At 47.3% G+C, this 21,397-nt stretch overlaps 1 protein-coding gene across 3 annotated transcripts in view; it reads right to left on the reverse strand.

Annotated features, from left to right (window-relative positions):
* ZSWIM8 (zinc finger SWIM-type containing 8) overlaps positions 1 to 21,397 on the reverse strand; it is a 2,353,271-nt gene that overhangs the window by 1,643,634 nt on the left and 688,240 nt on the right. For all 3 annotated transcript variants that reach the window (XM_078643224.1, XM_078643226.1, XM_078643225.1), the window contains 2 exons: positions 9,698 to 9,818; positions 9,120 to 9,321 (listed from right to left, as the gene is read on the reverse strand). In XM_078643224.1, the coding sequence (XP_078499350.1) occupies positions 9,120 to 9,321; positions 9,698 to 9,818 (323 nt within the window). The remainder of the gene's footprint in view (positions 1 to 9,119; positions 9,322 to 9,697; positions 9,819 to 21,397) is intronic.

Below are 21,397 nucleotides of genomic sequence, written 5' to 3' on the forward strand. Positions count from 1 at the left end.
AAAAAGAAACTAGCAGCAGCATATATTTGTGTTCAGATGTGTGATACGCTCCCGGTCTCTCCCTCCCCTATTCGCGCTTCCGCTACCCCCCTCCCCTTCCCTGGTGCTGCCCCTCTCCAGCCACCGTCCGTGTTGCAGAGCTGCTCGGACGCCAGGCGGAGCGCAAGCCTCTGCCTGTGAGAGCAATTGCCCTCTTCCTGTCTTCTCTTCCCCCCCGCCGGGGCGCCTCCCTTACCTCCCGTTGTTCTTCCGGGCCGTCTCTTTCAGTGTGCATCAGGGCTTGAAGCATTCCCTCCCATTGCTGTGCCATGGGTGTTTTCCGTTGTCCCAACGTTTCCTCCCGCAGGATGGCAATCCCTTCTGCCTTGGCCCACGCTAAGAGTGAGTACCTCCATGCTCGTATGTGCGGTGGGTCACTTGCCTTCCATTTCTTGGTTAAGAGCCGCTTGGCTACCACCAAACCCAGGTCTAGGAAGCGGGAGGATGCTTTTGTGGTCGGAGATCTGCGGAAATGGTGTAGTAAATAAACGGACCATTCAAAGGTTATGTCCCGGCCTGTACAAGTGTGCAGCGCTGCACCTACAGCTTGCCAGTAGGAGTGTAGTTTGTGGCAGCCCTATAGCATGTTTACTAATTCAACCCCCACTCTGTGCACCTGGGGCATTGCGTATCTGTGCGGTGGAAGTACCTATTTATTTTTTCGGGTGTGAGGTATGCCCTGTGGAGTATGAATAGCTGTATTTGCCGGAATCTCATGTTCCTGGGGATTCGTGTTGGACTTTTTAGTATCCTTTCCCATTCCCTGTCCGCCAATGGTCGGTCCAGGTCTGCCGCCCACTTACCGCGCAGCGGGGTCAGAGCTATTGCTGTGTGTGTACGGAGGGATGCTGCAAACCATCGGATCAGGTGCCTACCGATCACATGTAGGTATTGAATGGTGAGGTGTTGGCTTGGTTTCTCTTGTATTTCTCCCCATCTAGAGGACAGCGTCGTGATGAGTGAACGGTCCCTTAGGAACTATCCCGGCGGGAGCCCCGACTCGTCAACCAGGGATTCGAATGGCAGGAGCTCGCCGTCCCGATATAGATCCCCAGTGTCTCTATGCCAGCTTCATGCCAATCAGCGAGCTCAAGAGGCGTGAGCACCCCAGACCCGCTGGGGAGCCCGCTAATGGTATGGCCGGCGCGTAGGGGACCAATGTCCTAGTGAGATACAAGCAGTGTTGGTAGCACCTGTAAGCCACCGCCAGGAGAGGCGGAGCAGGTATTGGGGCCTTGAGGGCGGGGTGGAAAAGCTTTGCAATATATTCGAGAGAGGGGGAGGGGAGATAAAGTTGCGGTGTCCTCCCGTCCCCTGTCAGCGAGCCAGCGGGCCTCCCACTGCAACTGTGCAACTAAATAGTAGTGCTCAAAGCAGGGCGCAGCCAATCTCCCCTGATCCGTGGGTAGATATAGTTTTGCTAGCGCCAGTCTGTGCCGCGTGCCGCCCCATAAAAAGTCTCGGAGCATTTTAGTGAGCGTAGCAAAGAAGGCCGCTGGGACGTACAGGGGAAGATTGGCAAAGTAATACAGGAGTCGGGGGAGAATCACCATCTTAGATAGTGCCATCCTGCCTGTGACTGTCAGCAGTAATGTACTCCAAAAGCGCACTTGTGCTTTAATGGCTGACATTACCCGTCCTAGGTTACCGTCAAATAGGTCTTCTGGTTGACGGTAGATCTGAATGCCAAGATAGCAGAATGTGTCTGCATTCCATTGCACCCTTGTACCCTCCAAAACGTAGCCCGGATTCCGCGTATCTCCTCCAAATGGGTAAAAGCAGGACTTGTTAACGTTCACTCTGAGACCCGAGAGTGCAGCGAAATCCCACAGCGTGCGTTCCAGTTGGGCCGGTATGTTACCCACGTCTCGCACAAATACCAGGTGGTCGTCCGCATACAGCGACACCTGATGGGTTGCATCTCCCAACACTATGTGCTGTCTCCCAGCGTCGTGCACATGGCAGCAGCCAAAGGCTCGATCGCTAGGGCGAAAAGGAGAGGTGATAGCGGGCACCCCTGCCTAGTGCCTCGGCACACCGGATGGCTTCAGAGATGTATGGTCCCAGCCGCACTCTAACTGTAGGGTTTTTGTACAGTAGATCGACCATCTGGAGGAACCCCCATCCTAGATCGTACCGCAAAAGCACCGCTGCTAGGTAGCTCCACTTCAGACAGTCAAAGGCTTTTTCAAGGTCCAGCACCAGGCATCCTGCCCTCGGCCAGTCCCTCGCCCTGTCCGCAGCCACTCTAAAAAATCTTCGTAGATTCAGTGATGTGCTACGTTTGGACACAAACCCATTCTGGTCAGCGTGGACCAGCTCGGGGATTATCGGCGCTAATCTCTCCACCAGGACTTTGGCGAGGATTTTGTAATCCACATTTAGGAGTGCCAGCGGCCTATATGAGCCTAGGTTTTCCGGATCTCTGCCTGGTTTTAACAGAGACACTAGGTAGGCCTCCCGCATCGATGGGGGCAGTGTTTGCTCCTCCAGGGCTGTGAAATACAGGGTGTGTAAGTGTTGCGCCAGTGGCTCTCGGTAAACCTTGTAATATTCGGCCGGTAGGCCATCTGGGCCCAGTGTTTTCCCGGAGGCCATCGACCCTATTGCTTCGCTTATTTTCTCCAATGAGAGGGGACCGTTGAGCGCCTCTTGATGTTCTCCTGTGGCTGCGTGTAGTTGGACAGTTTCTAGGAACCTTGCTAGGTCGGGGCCAGAGCAGCGAACTCTGGATTGGTACAGCAGTGAATAGTGGTCTGACATTACTCTGTGTATTTCCCTGTGTGTGTACACCAAGTTCCCCATGGATGTGCGTATGGCTCCTATTGGGGCATGCCTCTCTTCCCGTTTCAATAACCAGGCTAGCAGGCGACACGCCCCATCAGCTTTGGCATGGGTGCGGGCTGTATGAGCAGTGTAGTTGTGGCACCTTAGCTTTTCTATGAGCTCTGCGTGTTGTGCCCTGAGACCCTCTAGACGGCTGGATTGTCCGTCTCCCCCTTCTCCCTCCCTTTCATGCTGCAGGAGCTGTAGCTCTAGGCGTTGGAGCACCGAAGACAGTCGCCTGCACACATTCCACGTGGCACCGAGACAGCGGCCTCTGACGGAAAGTTTGTGAACTTCCCATTCCACCAGACTGGAACTTGTTGATCCCTCATTAAGCTTGAAGTATTAGAGAACCATAGTCCCTAGGGACGCGCGGAACTCTGGGTCTTCCAGTGCGGTCGGTTGGAGCCACCAGGTGGGCACAGGGGGGTGGCCAGGCTCCCAGTTCAATCTAAGTGTCATAAGGTTTTTGTCAGAATGAATCCGCCCCAGGTAGTCGGCCGCTTCCACTAGGGAGATCAGGGATTGGGAACCCACGACTCTGTCCAGACGCACATGCAGGTCATGCACTGCTGAATAATATGAGTAGATACGGTCGGTGGGGTGGAGGACTCGACACAAATCCAGCAGCGCCCACCGCATCAGCCAGTCCGAGAGCGCCTGCGCATTTGAGCCAGCCACCGTCGTCCGGAGAGGCGAGAAGGATCTATCTTTGTGCACATCCAGCACCGAGTTGAAATCACTGCCCAATAGCCAGGGGAAGCCGACATAAGGGGCCAATGCGGCAGACAGTTGCGTCAGAAACAAGGTCTGATCTGTATTTGGGGCGTATATGGGCCCTAGTAGTATCTGTTGGCCATTGAGTGTCCCCTTGGCGAAGGTGTACCTGTCTGCGGGGTCAATAACAGTTTCCATGCAAATAAATGGGGTACCCGCCCTCACCCATATCAATGTGCCTCTGGCATGTGCTGAATATGTCGTGCCATATACCTGCCCTCTCCAACGCCTGCGCAACCTGTCCAGTTCCATCTGGATCATTTGTGTTTCCTGCAGCAGAGCGATGGCAGCAGAATGCCTCTGGAGATACGCAAATATAGAATAACGGTGCGTAGGTGTGTACATCCCACGTATATTCCATGTGATTATGTCAGCTTGTTTAAACAAAGAGGGGGACGAAGAGGGACAGTGTTTAGAGGGGTCCAGTGTACCTGTCCAGAGAACATGTAACAAATGAGGTTGTACAAAGTGCCGGCTGGTTCGCGTTCCACTGCACGCCTGTGCGAGTGGGGGTAGGTTGCTAACGGCGCTGACTCTCCGTGGCTAAGGTTACTTCCTCTAGCGCACGCCCCACCTGAATCAGCCGCGCAGATCGAGACAGATTTGACATTGGTCTGACGGTGTGACAGTACTTTTGGCTAAACTCCGGTCATTGACCAACCAGGTTGTATAAACCATACTCCTGAGCTCTCCTAAGAGCACTTATTAAGTATATGAGCACCTTTTTGGTCCTGAAGAATTGCCCTGTGTGGGCATGAAACATGTTGACCATGTTGGAGGGTTGAAATGAGGCCATACTAATGGTTATTCTGGGCCTCTATACCCCTCTTTGCACTTTTTAACAAAGTGGCTAGCCACACCAATAAAGGTTTCTTAGTGGACTACCCAACTTTTTTTAAACCCACATTCTGCTCACTACTCCACCTGTTTTTGTACCTCACACACCAGAAAATCACGGCAAGGAACAAAAGAACTCCGACAGAGAGTAACACACGTTGTTACCCGTCAAGCATTGCAGCGCCGGCTTGACGCAGGAGCAGGAAGCCGATGATGCAAACAACATCAGAAAGGGCTGAATGAGACATGTCATCCAGCCCTGTAGTTGTATGAGGTTTCTTAGTTCCGACAAGGGACCTGTTGGCTTCCCAGACCTCCTTTCCCTCCACTATCTTCACTGAGAGAGAGACTCCTTTACAGCCTTTTATCTAGGGGAACTTTGCACAACCTCATTTGTTACATTATGTCAGCTTGTGTCATGTCTGAGTAAGGTTAGGTGACGGGAGCGCCCCAGGGTGCAGGAGGCAAGGGCGGGCAGGAGCGTGTCTGCGTGCTGCATTAAAGTCAACAACAGTAAACATGTTAAAAACAACAACAATATAACATCTGGGGCAGGCATTGCGCGATGTCTGTCCAAACCTCATGTAACCAATGAATGATATAAACTAGGCCAACGTGTTGCCTATTGGGGTGCGTGCACTGATGTGGTTGTGTTATGACTACCCCTCAGATGCCAGTGTGCGTAACGCGCCATCTATTTAATCCTGAAAGACCATTCATAGGACCCATGTGTCACAGACTCAGCGGTACGGGTTGGGTGGGAGCATGTGTAATCATGTTGTGTGCGTACCGGTGGATGGCATCGGTGTGGCTGCTATATCGGTGTAATGCGTAATTCCCATCATGATCAATCTAGCAGGCCCAGTGCCTCGGATTCCAGTCAGTAACGGCTAAGGTGACCACCACCCCAATTCTACATGCATGAGTCGTTTTCGGCCTCAGGTAGCACTTTGGTCCCTTTCCTTATGGTGCCATTAGCAGTTTGTGTGGTCATTATTGACCAGTTAGGTGTACTGTCTGTCAGGGCCTCGAGAGCGCCCCTTGGGGTGTAACGGTATGTGAGTTAATGTACCAAACCAGCTTGTATGCGGCCTCTGTTTCCCCGTTTTGCCGGGTGCCATGCATTCTTTTAAGTTGCCACAGCAGTGTTTAGAATCGTGTAAAGTGCCACCCAGTAGGGCCCCCCCCAGCATGTCAACTAGCAAGACCATAGGTTACAGAAAAGACGTGGCTACTTGCATGAGTTGCTTATGCTTCAGAAAGTCCTGACATCACGTCATTATATAATGCCATCAGCAGTCTGTGGGGTGATCACTGGCAGGCCAAGGTCTTCCGAGATTTCCGTGGATGGCGACGATGAGCCCCTGATCACCAGCATGTCTTGCGCGGGACTGTCTGACCGTTCATGGATGAGCGGTGATCCAATAGTTGTGACCGCCTCCAATGCATCCTGCCTCTCCTTCCTCATATGTTCAGGAGTTGGTGCAGCAGTCCCCCGGTTTCCGGTCCCCTGTTAACCCCGTCGCCTGGGTTTCTTGCTCCACGCGGTGTCGCCGTCAGAATCCGTGGGCCGCACTCCCGTCCATAGACCCGACTCTTCAAGCCAGTCCCATGCCTCCTCCGGGGAATCAAAGACGCGAGTTCCAGTTGTCGTGACCACCCGTAGTCGGGCTGGGAACAGCAGCGAGTAAGATAGCTCCAGGGACCGGAGCTGGTGCTTCACTGCCGTATAATTGCTCCTAGGCCTCTGCACGAGTGCTGTGTAGTACGGGAAAAGCATTACTTGGCTGCCTCTCACGGTAAGGGGGTCCATTTTGCGTGTTTCACGGAGTACTGCATCCCTGTCCTTATTGTTAGAGTAATTTGAATATGAACGGAAGGGGTCTGGCGCCTGGTTGCGGCTTCTGTGTCGGTATGCGGTGAGCCCGCTCCACCACAAATTGCGCCGACAGTGTTCCCTTGGGCAGGAGGTTGCGCAACCAGATCTCTGTAATTTATTCCGGGTTTTTCCCTTCTTCGCCTTCCAGCAGACCCACCACGCGAACATTGTTACGGCGTGAACGCCCTTCCGCATCTTCTGCTCGGTCCTCTAGCATATGGACATGGTCAACGAGGTCCTGCAGGGCAACTGTATGATTGTGAGTCACAGGTTAAAGCTCTCGCAGGGTTTGGTCGTGCGCCGTTACTTTATCAGCTAATTTGCAGTGGTCCACGTGGAGCAAAGTGAAGTCTGAGGTGACCTTATCAATCCTGGCCTCTAAGGAGGTCCTGGTGTGATCCAGTGCAGTCCTGATCCGCTCCACTACCACGAGAACGGAGTCCATTTTGGCTGCCAGAGTCATGGTCGACTGTTCCGGCATCTCTCCCGCAGCTCCCTGCAGTGGGTCAAGGCTGATGGCCCTCAGGTGGCCTTGTTGAGTCTTGGCTTGTATACGGCCCATTACCAATTGCTGCGCCGTGGGCAATCGCATGTTGTGGGCAGGGTTGACAGCGCAGCAACACTGGGGTCGCGGATTAGAGGACCCTCAGGTGCGGGGATCTCCCAGGAGGCATTATCAGGGGGCGCTGTTCATGATTGCCTTGTCACTCCGTACTCCTTGGAAATAATGACACTGGTGCCGGACTGCGGGGTACACGGTTCAGATCGATCAGGTCTAATCACCAGCTAATGACTCACGTAAGACAGGGAGGGGGCAACTCGGCAAGCGCCAGAAGCGTCTGCATTCGCAACCGCAGTGTCCTCCGTTAGGTGCGAGACCGGGGAGCTGTATCAATCCGCCGAAGTCTTTATCATTCCCCTGATCAGCAGTATGTCGCCTGTGTTTGCCTCAGGCCTCACTTGTTGTTGCCGCCAGCGGGGTGCACCACCTGCTCGCCCCCGATGCTCTGTGGTATATGGCCTCCCCTCCTCTAGGACACCTGGGCACTTGGAGCCGTTCCACGGACACTTAGTCCCCTCAGTTTCCGGTAGTGCATGAGGCCCAGGGTCCCGGGAAGGGGGTCTACAATGTCCTCCTTGGCCGCACCGTTATAGGGACACCAGTTTTGCTGGGGCTCCTGCTGGGAGCTAGTTTCGGCGCCCGCCCGCGCCTTTCGCGCCTCCGCTCACCTCGGGGGATCTCAGCTCTCAGTCTTCTATCTTTATCTTTGCCGTGTTGCGCGTAAGTGTCTCTCAGTGAAGCAGTGATGCAGGTATTTCCCTCCCCCACTCTGTGTAGTCTCCAGGGCACAAGTATCTCTGAAGGGGTGCCGTCTGCTCCGCCACTTGGGGCCTTGTGGGGGGTGGGGGTACTCCCAGCCGCTTCCCCTTGATTTGTACAGCCTCGTGTTTCTCTGCCGCCAGTCAGTCCCTCGCTGCCCCGAGCACCTGGAACTTTGCGTGATCTTCCATTTCCCTTATACTGCAGGAGAGCGCTGATGGAGGCATTGGACCGCCACTACAGTGCCTGCACATGCTCAGGCGCTTGCAATGGGCTCTGCACTCCTACCGCCCGTCGTCACCTTGCCTGGGACCTTCTTGTGCGCGCTCCGTGCTTACTCAGTTGCTTGGCCCAAGCGGCGTAGGGGATGCCGCATCGGGGGCCCCAGTGCACTTCTGGAAGCGAAAGTCAACCGACACATCTCTCTGCCGATGCAGCCCGCCGTCAGACGACTGGTCTTGGGCTTGATGGCTCAGGTGGCGCTTCCAGGATAATTAATCAGGAGAATAGGGGATTAATGGACGGAGCGTTAGTAAGTCTCGTCCGCCATGTTAGCCGGCTGGCCACGCCCCACCTTGGAAGCAGATACTAGTTGACATTGATTCTCACTTTGACACCCACATTCTCAGTTTCCCAGCTTACACTCTTCTGGGTCTCTCCAACCCAATAACCTTCCCACTCAGGGCACAGAGAGGCAGACAAATGGTACTAGCGTTGGGGGCGGCCCTACAAAACATCCTCTCCCACTGGGTTACAACCACCATCCCGACTCCCATGGGATGGCTCCACAGATTGTGGGGTATACTGGGGATGGAGAAAATGTCGCTGTCACTTAAGAACCTGGGTACTTCCTTCCAAGACTTGTGGGAACCCTTCTTAAAATTGCTGACATCTGAGTTTACGGAACATACCTGTCGGAAATACTTAAGACTCCTAAGATTGGCTGATCCACCTCAAAAGGCAACACTAGATGACCATTCACAACACAAAGCCTAAATCCACCAGGGATAATCGACCAAAGAAGAGACTGAAAGGACATTGTACTCGCTTGAACCTTTTGACAGGAGGGAAGGTGAGGTGAGGGCTGGGGATGGGAGGTGAGGGCTTTCTTCGTGTTTCTTAGCTACTTGTTTTTCGATTGAAGCAGTCCTCTTGCTGGACTATAGAACAATAAGTACAGCATACGTTTAATCTTTGTATGTCATCTATTTGGATTGAAAACCAATAAAAGAAATTTAAACATAAATAGGGCAACGATCAAACATGGTAGACACTACTTTAGTATACAGTTGCAAAATAAGTCCTTAGGAAAGATAACCCAAATACATTGCCCATTGAAGATCTTGACAACTACAGGATGAAATATTCCATGATTCTAATTAATCATTTTTGTTAAAGTTATGAATCCCCATGGCCTCGAACATTAAGACTGAAAAGTACCTGCTCGTAGGTCAAACACTGCTCAGTCAGGATCTCTAACAGAGGAGCAGCATTACTGTCTCTTCGCTTAAACATTTCCCGCACGATAGATAATAGGTTCCAGATACCCTCAGGTTCCCTGCCTCTCAGAGGACGCAAAAGGCATGCCCACTCCGCAGCAGCTGGTGGCTCCGTAGAAGAGAGGTACATTGAGTTCACATCGCTGCATAAGAAAGAATAATAAAACATTTCTTACTGAATTGTAGGAAGAAAAAAATAAGAAGCAATGGAATGTTTTATGCCAGAATTACACCTTCAAAAGTAGCTTAAAGTGGCATGCTAATATATATGAAGCAAATTGTTCAAGCGATTGTTGGAAAAGGGGGGACAGGACCAAAACAAAAGACAAAATAAGATTAAGCTAAAATTATTAAGGCTATAAATGGCTTTATAGCACAGCTCACAGAAAGGATAATCTTGAATTGCTTTCTAATTAGAGGAAACTGCTCAAACGAAAAGACATTATAGGCTCACAAAGACTAATTATTTGCGGCTTGGGGGAAGAGAAGGATGTGACAACTGGGAGTAAAATGACCAACCTGAAGACAACAGGAGAAGGGCCGCAAAACTTGTGCAGTGTTTTCTTTATGTTGTCACTCAAGGTGGACTCATCTAGGTACCAGGTGCTCTGATCGGAGGCAGAAGGCCCCGCGGTGGGATCTAGAGGTGGAGTACAACGTAACTGCTGTCATACAATCAAAAGGAAAAACTAATCAACAATTAATTCTCAGGTAGAATACTTTGGCACTGAGATTTAAGCTAGCAACTAGTTCTCACTTACTTCAGCTGAGCATAGGATTCACTACTAAAGATGCTCCTGTCAAAAACAAATGACACACATTTGACTTTGTATAAACCTTCGACATACACAGTTTTATGGCGTGACATGTTTTGTGACTAGATTGATGAAGGGATAAGAAGACAGTAATATGGAATGTGAAATCAGTGTCAAGGTTAGAAGATTGTGTGATCTGTATAATGTAAACAACAAACTCACTCCTGAACCTCCTTGCGGCGAACAGAGTAAACGGACTCCAGGTCATCTGTATTCAAGTATTATTTATTTTCTTGGTTTTCTTTTCATGTATCTTGCAACGCGTTTCGGGCAACGAATGCCCTTGATCACACAAGCATGCAAGAATTGCTGTGCAAATATATACAAGTGATCTCATACACCAATCACCATCACATGACCATAGAGACAGAAAACAGACACGTGTTTGTTTCCACGAGGCAGATAAATGCGAAAAAGACACTCTAGAAAAAGTTTGAGCTGCTCATATGTACATATAAAGTGCAATACATATAATAAATAAATAATTATAGTTAATATTTATAAATATAACTAAAAACCAATTATTCTAAAATATATACGCTGTCATCCATTTATTTAACGTAATATTTATATGCATAAATGTGTAGCACCGCATATGAGCAAAATAGAATAAAACCCACAGTACAGAGTAATACCCGCATAATGCTGAAAATGCAAACTTCTAACATTTCATGGCCTTCTTCTATATGAGTCTTGTATTCTACAAATCTCTGTATAAATACACATAGTTAAAATCATATGCATTTAATATAACGGTATGAATACCATAAAAAATACCTCAAAGGTTCCAAATGGGTCATCATGACTTAAAGTGCCTATTGTGCAAAGTGCAAAACATATAAAATCAGTAAATAAATAGATATATTATGTATAAATATCTATTATCCTAATATAGACACTCGTGAAATAAATATGGTGTTAAAATTGTGAGAGCTATTTAAAAGGCTGGCTGTGTAGGGTCAGGGCAGCTGACTGAATCAATATCTTATCATAATTCTTTGATTTGATTTTTTAATTTGATTTTTAACACAACATAGATCTAAATATGCTCAAGCCTGAGCATAGAGATATTATGGGGAAATCAAGCCGAAATTATTTTGGGGCATTTGAAGGCAAATAACAATAAAGATTGTCAAAGACTTTATAGGTAATGATGCATTTCATCCAAAGTGTTAAGGCCATTTGGAAATTTACTATCCATATTAAGAATGTACCGTGCTTCCTTCTGTCTCAACATACCCTTTCGGTTGCCACCTCTACGGAGGACTGGTATAGCATCTATAACATAGAATTTCAAACAATTGATATCTCTCTCATGTATTTCTTTAAAGTGGCGCGCCACTGGGTATGATGAGTCATTATTGATGATGGCTCTCAGATGTTGTAATATTCTGACGTGCCCTTGCAACTTAGTGCTACCAAGGTAGTTCAGTCCACAAGTGCATGTCAGAACATACATCGCAAAGTCAGTTCTACAGGTGTAGCTGCCTGTGATGGGAATGGTACTTCCTGAAAATGGTGTTGTATAATGGGTCATATTAGATCCAAATTTACATGCCCGGCACGTGGTGCATTTATGAAAGCCCGGGCTTGGTTTCAACCAAGTATTTATCTGAGACATTTCTGGACTACTTCTAACTATTTTACTACCCATTGAAATACTTTTGCGAAAGGTAATAGTTGGAACTTCAGATACGCGAGATCTCAAAACGCTGTCTGTCAAAATTATTGGCCAATTACGTTTCATAATTTCCTTTCTTGGGCGCTACAAGTAGTAATTAGTCTTTCTGTTGCTTGGTGGTACACCATTCTCAGAGGAAGTTGCACTGAACAGTTCCGTGTTCCAGTCCTGGTTTTGCCACCACTCGCAGCAGCGGACGAGTGAGGAGATCAGAGGAGGCAGGAGACAGGCTGCGTGCAGGTGTGAGCGCTGAATCAGCGCTGTGAGAACAACACCGCCGCAGCCTGTAAGCCTCCAACCGGCAAGCCTGAAGCCGGCAAGCCCGTAACCCCCGCAGCTCAGGGAGTGCTCAAAATGGGAAGAACCCGGGAGAAAGCCACTGGGGGAAAAGCCGCGAAGCCGTCAGCCGCAGACAAAGGCGGTGAGTTGGTGAGCCGGGGGCTGGGGGCAGACGGCATCAATGAGGCTGGAGGAGTGAGGCGTTCATCAATACCAGGCGCTCACTAATACGGCCCCTAGTGAACCGTGACAGAAGAAGTCACTAAGTCAACATAAATAATCATTTAAAAAAACACAAAAGCGGCTGTGCAAACGAACGCAGCAGGGGGCCGCTATCGCTCGAGGTAGCTTCAAATTCAGCAGAAGCATCTAAAGACGAAGCTCGTGAAACCTGAAAACCTGTAAAACGAACGTGGCAGGAAAAGACAAAGACACGTTTTCTCTGTGTTTTTGCTGCGCTGTGCGGTGCGGTGCATTGTGGGACTTGCAGTGTTAGAGCCCTGTCGAGTGTAGCAGCAGCAGCAAGACCAAGAGACCAGCCTGTGGTGACCCACAAGCTGACGAGGAGACAAGTAGACGTGGTGGCAAGGAGGTAGAGAAATCGGCCAAATCAGTGTGCAGCTCCGACCAGGCGGAAGGCAGGATCAGGAAGCCTCAACCAAGGCCCCCCGGAGCACAGCTACACCTGACCGGACTAGAGTTTATCCATAGATACCAGCAGGCAGCCAGTCAACAGCTCCACGGTGTGAGGTATTAGCAGAGAGAGCAGTCACCCCGCCACATACCGCTACATACCGCAATAATACCCCGCGACTTCCCTGATGGCAGCTGTTCCCACTTAGAGAGGGCAGACAGGCTTGGGAGGTGGAGCGGATAGCAGAGCTGAGGCGGTAAGAGAGAAAAAGGAATGAGGTCTGGAAGAACACGGACAAACCCTCCCAATAATGTAAGAAAAAAAGCCAAGGCTAAGACCAAATCCCCAGTTACTCAAACTGAGGGAAGTGCGGCGGCATCATTAAAATCCCCTGTATATTCAATTTTCAGTAACCTGAATCCTACCGGCAAATTTACTTTTCTAAAAGATCCAATGACATCTATTTATGCAATGTCTACAACACCGAACAGATTGCAAAAATCAATGTGGCCAAAAAAAGTAGATTTTAGGTCAACAGACCCAAGGACTACCCCGAGTACCTTAAACATTAATCTAGACAGGGTCAATGGAAGAGAGGAAACACCCAAGTGCACGCATCCTACTCTGGAGACAAACGTGTTTCAATTTCAAGCCCAAGTACACAAGGAAAACAAAAAGCACGACTTAACCCTAAGGCAAGAACAAGAAGCACCGGTAACAACCCATACAGGATCTATTAAGTCCACGGACTACCACGCAGAAGGACACACAATAAGATGCTCACCTAGCAAAAAAGAGAGTAAAAGAGAAAGAATTCCCGCAACACTATCACTATCAACCAATATTATAAATCAAGATCAAATAATAACGGGAAGCCATGCGGCCCAATCCAAAAATGTGGATTGTCACAACACCAGTGCGCATGAACTAGCATACAAGGTGCCTCCCTATAGCCATTCAACCCCAAGACTGGATTCACGCATGATCCCAGTAATGAATAAATCCAGGGAGATTACAATGGAACCTAACTCCAGCTGGGCGCCTCAAATGCCTACTTTTAAAGGAAGAATCACGACACAAAAAGCCTGCTCGGTCATTCATGTAACCGAAAGCAACTGGGAGGGATTAAAAACCTGCAAGTCAATCATCATCGAAACGGAGGGCCAAGAAGCAACCAAATCCAACTTTGAAGTATTAAAAATCCCCCATAAAACACATGCCAATTCAAAGGAGGACCAAGGAGTAACATCAATCGTTGGGTGCACAAAAAACTCTCCGACTAAAGAGCCACTAAATAACAACATAGTTGAGATATCCAGTGGATCAAACCAGGAGGAGGATATTAATGCACTGATAGATTCCTCTAGCGAGCTTAACGTAGGCGCTCAAACGGAACCCTCAATAATAGAAATCTCAAGTGTTTCGACAGCTGCGGATGCCGCAATAACAAGAATCCCTGAATCTCGCTTGGGAACACGTCAAAAGATTAAAGTACGGCAGAATGACACTAACTTTAAAAAGCAAGTCCCTCATGGATTTTCTTCCACTGCACAACAGGGGACCAGCACCGGCACGAAACAGGGCATGACATCAACAAAAACTTGGAATCAATAATCACATTGCACAGTGCACTGGGGTGCATATTGGAAACCTCAATTAAAACTCTCAACATGCAGTCAGACAAACTTGACATCCAGATACATCTTATGAGCACGATGGCGGAATACATATCTAATATAAACAAAAAAATTAGACACCATGGCCAGCACTTTCAACATCATCAAGGACCAAATACAACCGTGGGCAGCATCTCAGTTGTGTACCTGCCATCCAATATTGGAAAAATTACAGGATTTACCATCAATACTTAAAGACATATTAACGGAATGTAAGCACGCTAACCAGAGCAATAACGTGTTCATCACCACCCCCTTTTCTGAATCATTTTTGGCCACTATAGGTGTGGCAGGGTATACTCAGACATGAGTCCCTTTCTCACTGCTCCATCAGGATTCAAGCAAGCCGGGCCGAAGAGGCTGAAATGCCAGAAACCGGTCCCCGGTAGCTTGTCTCCTTTCTGGTGAAGAATTGGCTTGGTAGTTTGGTCTGCCCTGTTTCCATGATGCACTGGGCCAGGGACAGACTAATTTGCATATAGCCAGGTTCTGAGCTGGGATGGGGCAGTGAGATAAATAACGGTGATGGATCAAGCCCTGATCTTTGGACTGGGTAAGAGTGGTCTGCTTAATTCAGACACTCTGTTCATCACCACCCCCTTTTCTGAATCATTTTTGGCCACTATAGGTGTGGCAGGGTATACTCAGACATGAGTCCCTTTCTCACTGCTCCATCAGGATTCAAGCAAGCCGGGCCGAAGAGGCTGAAATGCCAGAAACCGGTCCCCGGTAGCTTGTCTCCTTTCTGGTGAAGAATTGGCTTGGTAGTTTGGTCTGCCCTGTTCCCATGATGCACTGGGCCAGGGACAGACTAATTTGCATATAGCCAGGTTCTGAGCTGGGATGGGGCAGTGAGATAAATAACGGTGATGGATCAAGCCCTGATCTTTGGACTGGGTAAGAGTGGTCTGCTTAATTCAGACACTCTGTTCATCACCACCCCCTTTTCTGAATCACCAGAGCAATAACAGCACACCAATCGGATGCGATCTTATTTCTTTTGAAAATTGCAAGAGCCCACAAAAGGAGCACCCGATTATATCGCTTGCAGATCAAGTGGACGTATCAGCACGGCAAACACCGGCGAAAAAAAACAAATCATATAAACCGACAATGATATCTGACAATATAATAGAGGAGCCAAAAACAACAGGTGGAACACCCCTTATCACACAAAACAATGATTGCAAATTATTGGGATTGGAGCACACAAACCAGGATGGGGCAAGTAACAAAAAGACCTAAAAGGACTAACCAAGCGGCAAAAAAAACGGGCAAGAAAAAATAAAATTCAGAAGCTAAATTGTCCGCCTGCAAATAAGCAGACGCTGGTTGCTTTTCCCATATTTAAATCAGGTAAAAAACAAACTAAATCAGGAACCTAACATTCAAGAGGGGACATACCACTTATCAATCAGGATAGATAAAGAGCATAAAAATGCGAAAAACGAAGAAGGGAAAAAAATCAATAAGTACAAGCCCTAAAGACAAGACTCAACCGACGATAATTAAAAAACTTATGCATACAGAGGGGATCGTTTCTCCTAAAACCCCAGGAGCCAGGAACTCCAGTTACACTGACTTCTCGGGTACAAAGCCCGCCTCAAGTGTCACTGACTGGAGCCCGGGTCAAGGGCCCAGCAACAATGCACAACCAAATAATACTGCAGTCAGTCGGCTAGATGAGCCGAGAAAAACTGAGTCCATCTCTTGCCAAAAAGAGCACTCTATTCATGAAGAAAAAAGCCATCCTATAAATGGAATCGATGTGCACAATAAAAACGCATCAAGTAATCAGGGACCCCAGTGGGTAGCAATAAAAGGAATGGACAAAAATCAAAAAGCTCCCCCCATTCGCGTCAGCATACCTAGCATCAATTCAATGTCAGGGAAAAGTGTCACCATACTAACCGATAATCCAACCCCAAAGAAAAGTGATCGAAAGACTAATAGACAAGTAAGAACAATGGCGGACAGAAACACGCACGAACAATTACAACTCACGATATTTACAGACAACAATGACATACAGCAAACTACAGAAACCACAAAGGTGGAATGGACTGGACCATGCCCCGGGGCTGTCGCCACAGTTAGTGGGCACCACCCAGAACAGGTCAGCCCTAAACGAATAGGCCGGGAAGTAAAGGCTGTGGCGTACACGCCATTTTTGCAAACCCAGAACGATGGGCACAACCAAATAGTGCAATACCTCCATCTCAACATAAGGGATCATGAGAATCACAGATCAACAAAACTTGCATCAAAGGATAAAATACAGACTAGCAGTGATCGATCTATGGAGAAGCAAACAGTTACAGCAGTAAAGATTCTTTTCATTCCCAATTATGAGCACCAAGGCACACAAGATCTATTAAATCGAGGGAATATTCTACATCTGACAGCCTCCTTCCCAAGCCTAAGTCACCTAACAACCTCCGACTTATTATCAGATGAATTCATAATGTTAGGGGACAATGTGGCCAAGGAAGGCACGCTGACTACCTGGAGAAACGTAGAAATAGTAAAAATATTCTCACGGAAATGCGTAAATTTGATGAGTGGAGGATCACGCTAAAAGAAGAAATAAAAAAGTGTTATTGATCACCCCTGTTAAGAAGACGTGGGAAACGAGACGAAGGCAAAAGCCGAATGACTCATTCGGTACTGCAAGGTGCCAGGGGGGCTGAAACTTCCATCAACAATCATTGGAAACAGACATTGAGATTCAACGGTAATTGAACCCACTGCAAGGCAGGCGAGACCAAAGGAACCCTAATAAAACTGCTCTCCTGGAACATCGCAGGAGCGAAAAACATCCTAAACCATAGTAGAAAGACAGCTACCTGGGACCAATATGACATCATAGCCCTGCAGGAAACATGCACAATGGAGCCAATTGATGTACCAGGAAGACTGTGCTTCAATGAAAGCGCGACGTGTCCCCAGTCCTATGGGCGCGCAAGGGGGGGGACTCTCAACATACATTTCAACTGCATTAAATATCAGCGCCTCGCAAATGGCCATATCAGCCCCAGATATGCAAATCATTAAACTGGAGAGCATAATAAAAAATAAGACTAGAACAATCATCTTAATTAATTTATATGCCCACCCGAAAAAAGCGTCCAAAAAGGACCTCTTCCATCGTGTTGTTAATGTTGTAACTAGCAACAGTCTTGACCACCCTAGCTGGGATAAATATTGTTACCGGTGATTTCAACACCAACCGGAAGACGAGGACAACATCTCTGTAGCAAACGAACAGTGGGATGTTGAACCCCAGGTGATCATACCGGCCAAGAAGATAGATAAAGTGGGCAGGCAGCTGATGTGGGACCTTGAACGCCTTGGCCAGCGGGTAATAAATGGAAGAGCCACTCACGATAAACCCCCTGCCGCCACCTACATAGGCCACAACGCAAGCTCCATCTTGGACTACACATTAGTAACACTACCCTTACTGAGTCTAATAAAAAAATTTCAAATAATCTGTTCACTAGACAGTGATCACTCAATGCAACACATCGAGATGAAACTGAGTTCCTCCAGGTACGCTAATGCACCAACCATATCAGGTATAACTTCAACAATCAATCTGAAGCGGTTAAGATGGACGAACAAAACCCTACCGCACATAGTGTCAGACGCTAGGAAATTACTTAAAACACTCACTGTAGACAAGGACCTATGTTCAAAAACCTGGTCTGACTTCCTGGAAAGGTTACCAAGATCCAGGAGTAATGCTAAAATGAAGACCTATCCTAAGACCGACATTAAACTTACAAAAACTGTACTCTCTCTGAAGAAACACCTTCAGAAGCTTACAAGACGGGCACAAGGTCTAAGGACAAACCCAAGCATCTGGCAAGAAGTCCGATCGACAAGGCGACAATATAAGAAATTGGTCTGGATGGAAAAAAGGAACAAGGCCAACGACTTTTGGGCTAAATTGTTGCACAATATAAAAAAATCAGACTCCAAGACTTTCTGGATGCAAGTCAACTCCATTAACAGAGCAGTACAACCTGTAAGCATGACAGGCATCGCTGAAAACGATTGGACCAAATATATAGTCGATACATTTTCAATAAAGCCAACGGCAAACCAGATTACTATGTCAATAACTGGATCTGAAACATCAAGAGCTACGAACCAGGAAAGTACGCCCGCTATTAGCATCAGCGGCACGACTATCGGCCAGGAAGACACGGGCCGATCAATAAGGTCAGATGATGATCGCCAATTACTACAAATAATCAGGAAAGGCAAACAAGAGAGTGCGCCGGGGCCGAATGGTATTCCGCAGGCAATCTACAAAGAGGACCCCAAGTTCTGGGCACGCAAACTCAATACCTTATTCTGGTCAATTAGCAATGCTGGTCGGATTCCGGAAAGTTGGAGAGGTGCCATCATCAATCCCATCTACAAAGGCGGAGACCGCAAAAATCCAACCAATTACCGCTTAATAGCCCTGATGGATGCGGAAGCAAAATACTATGCATCCCTGGTGCTAGCTGATCTAGCACAATGGTCGGAGATGAGCAGCAAAATCCCACTAAACCAGACAAGGTTTCTTCGCGGAACAGGCACAATGATCAATGCAATGGCATTATGCTTGATTGGTGAAAAAAGCTTACAAAACCACCAGGAACTTGATACCTGTTTTGTTGACTTCAAGGCGGCCTTTGACCGTGTCAACAGGAAATTGCTGTGGGCCAAACTGAACCAGCAGGGCCTCCCAGACTCAATCTTAACGCCTATCATTGACCTGTACAGTAACACCTGGACGCAGGCAAAGATCGACAATGGACAGAGACTAACCCGAAAGATCAATACCTATGACGGATTAAAGCAAGGCTGTGTGTTGGCCCCCCATCTTTTTAACTTATTCATGGCGGATCTAACAGCAAGCCTTGATCAGATCAATGCTCATCCACCGCGGCTAGGTAACCTCCGTATAACACACCTATCTTATGCCGACGACGTGGTCCTGTTAAGCCAGACAAGAATAGGCTTACAGCGGCTACTACAGGAACTGACTCGCTATACCAAACTGAACATGATAGTAATAAACAGCACAAAAACTAAGACTATGGTTATAACCCGACGTCACAAAGTGCAACCAACTTTCACCATAGACAATGTCAAATTGGAAGCGGTCGAAAGTTACAAGTATCTTGGGATATTACTGGACAACCGTCTTAGTTTTACTACGCATTTTGATAGCATAGAAAAAAGGGCATGGTCCTATTGCACGCATTTAGTAGCTTGGCGACTGAACTTAAAGGCCCCCTGGTTTCCCCACTGCTAACAACGATAAAAGCTAAGCTACTTCCAACAATAGCTTATGGGAGCGTACTACATCATGGTAAGAGCGCACAACTATTGGACAAAGTTCAAATGAAAATCTACAAACGTGTATTTGCATTGCCTAACAATGCATCACCCGCACAAGTCAGACTTGAATTCGGTTTGCAATCCCAAGTGGTGTTGAAAAAGTACGAGACCATAACATTTTGGTACGATGTTTGGATGAACCAAGAAATTGCGTTACATCGTGCAATGTGGACAATAATTAGTAAAAGTCCCAACTCTCAATACGCCAAATATCTTAAATCGTCGTTAGAATTAACTGACCTGGCCGGTGTTTGGGAATCTAAACTTCCAGTATCTTCCTTCAAACAGCTGGTAAAGAAGGCTGCCAACAGGCATTCGCTGCTCGACGATAAACAAACTTTCAGTCGTCGGTCCCATGCCTGGATGACAATTCAATCATATAAAAAATTAGCATCGGCAGCCTTCCTAGATCTTGCTTTCTCGCCATTCATCAAACGGAAACACCTTTACTTAAGGCTGGGAAGCTTCCCAACAAACGCTGAGTCCCCTAAGTGGAAGCCCCAAGAATGTGATGGATGCGGATTAGGTGGTGCAGGAAGACAAGACTTTATCCATCTGATCTGTATATGCCCGGCTCTGATCCAGGAACGTCAGAGTTGGTTAAAAACCAAATTCAAGGAATATGGAACACGCACCTGCCGGTCTGCGATCATACTAATCCTATGCTCAGTAGATCCACAACTCATTTGCAGAGCAGCCAAATTCATTGACAATTTTGAGAAAAAACAAAGAACTCTGGCAAAATCTTGAACCTGGAACACATCTACTTTTTTAACTTGAAAGTCCTATTCAATTTATAACCTTTTATCATACACACAGTAGTGTAAATTTGTTTGTGTTATTGTATATTGTCGTATTTATATTTTGTAATGGTTTAAATTAACTATACAATAAAATGTTTACCAATTAGTAATTAGTCTCGGAGTACCATCCTCATCTATTTCTGTCTCTGTCAGGTGTTCTGCAGTGGGTAACAGGGCTGCTCTGTCTATTTTATCTGCCTCAGCACAAGCCTGTGTTAAGATTCTTTCATTGTATCCTCTTTTTCGCAATCTCATCAAAGAGTCTTGTTTACAAGTTTCATATTCCTCTACGGTGCTACAAATACGTTTCAATCTTATTAGTTCACCATACGGAATACTTTTGATTATGTGGCCTGGATGCGCACTGCTGGCGTGCAATGTCGCATTGCCCGCCGTTGGTTTGCGAAAGAGTGTTGTTTCTAATTGCAGATTTTTTACATATATAGAAACATCTAGGAATTCAATTGTGGTGTTGCTAACATGAGAGGTAAAAGTCAAGTTAAAGTCATTATCATTGATAGCATTTACAAAATCGAGTACTTCTTTCTCAGTGCCCTTCCATATTATAAAGACATCATTAATATACTGTATTTTCCGGCATATAAGACGACCCCCTACTTTTCTTGATAAAATGTAGGTTTCGTGCTATACTCGCCGTATAAGACTACCCCCACTTCCAGCGCAGTCCAACGCAGTGCTGCATAGCCATTTTGAGAATTTATTTTGGGCTTATTAGTGATTCTAGTCCTCCTCCGTGTGGGTGAGCAGTAAGGCTTTATCAGAGGACAGTGTTAAGCGTTTATTGTACACACTCAAAGACTGAACTCAAACAAATTGGTTGTATAAACAATATTGCTTTAGTCACGATATTTTTATTTAGAACCATATGAAAAGCAGTCACTTGTAAACATAAGGCTGTTTGTCATCAAAC

This window comes from Lissotriton helveticus, chromosome 5_1 (genome assembly GCF_964261635.1).
Source record: "Lissotriton helveticus chromosome 5_1, aLisHel1.1, whole genome shotgun sequence".
NCBI lineage: Eukaryota > Metazoa > Chordata > Amphibia > Caudata > Salamandridae > Lissotriton > Lissotriton helveticus.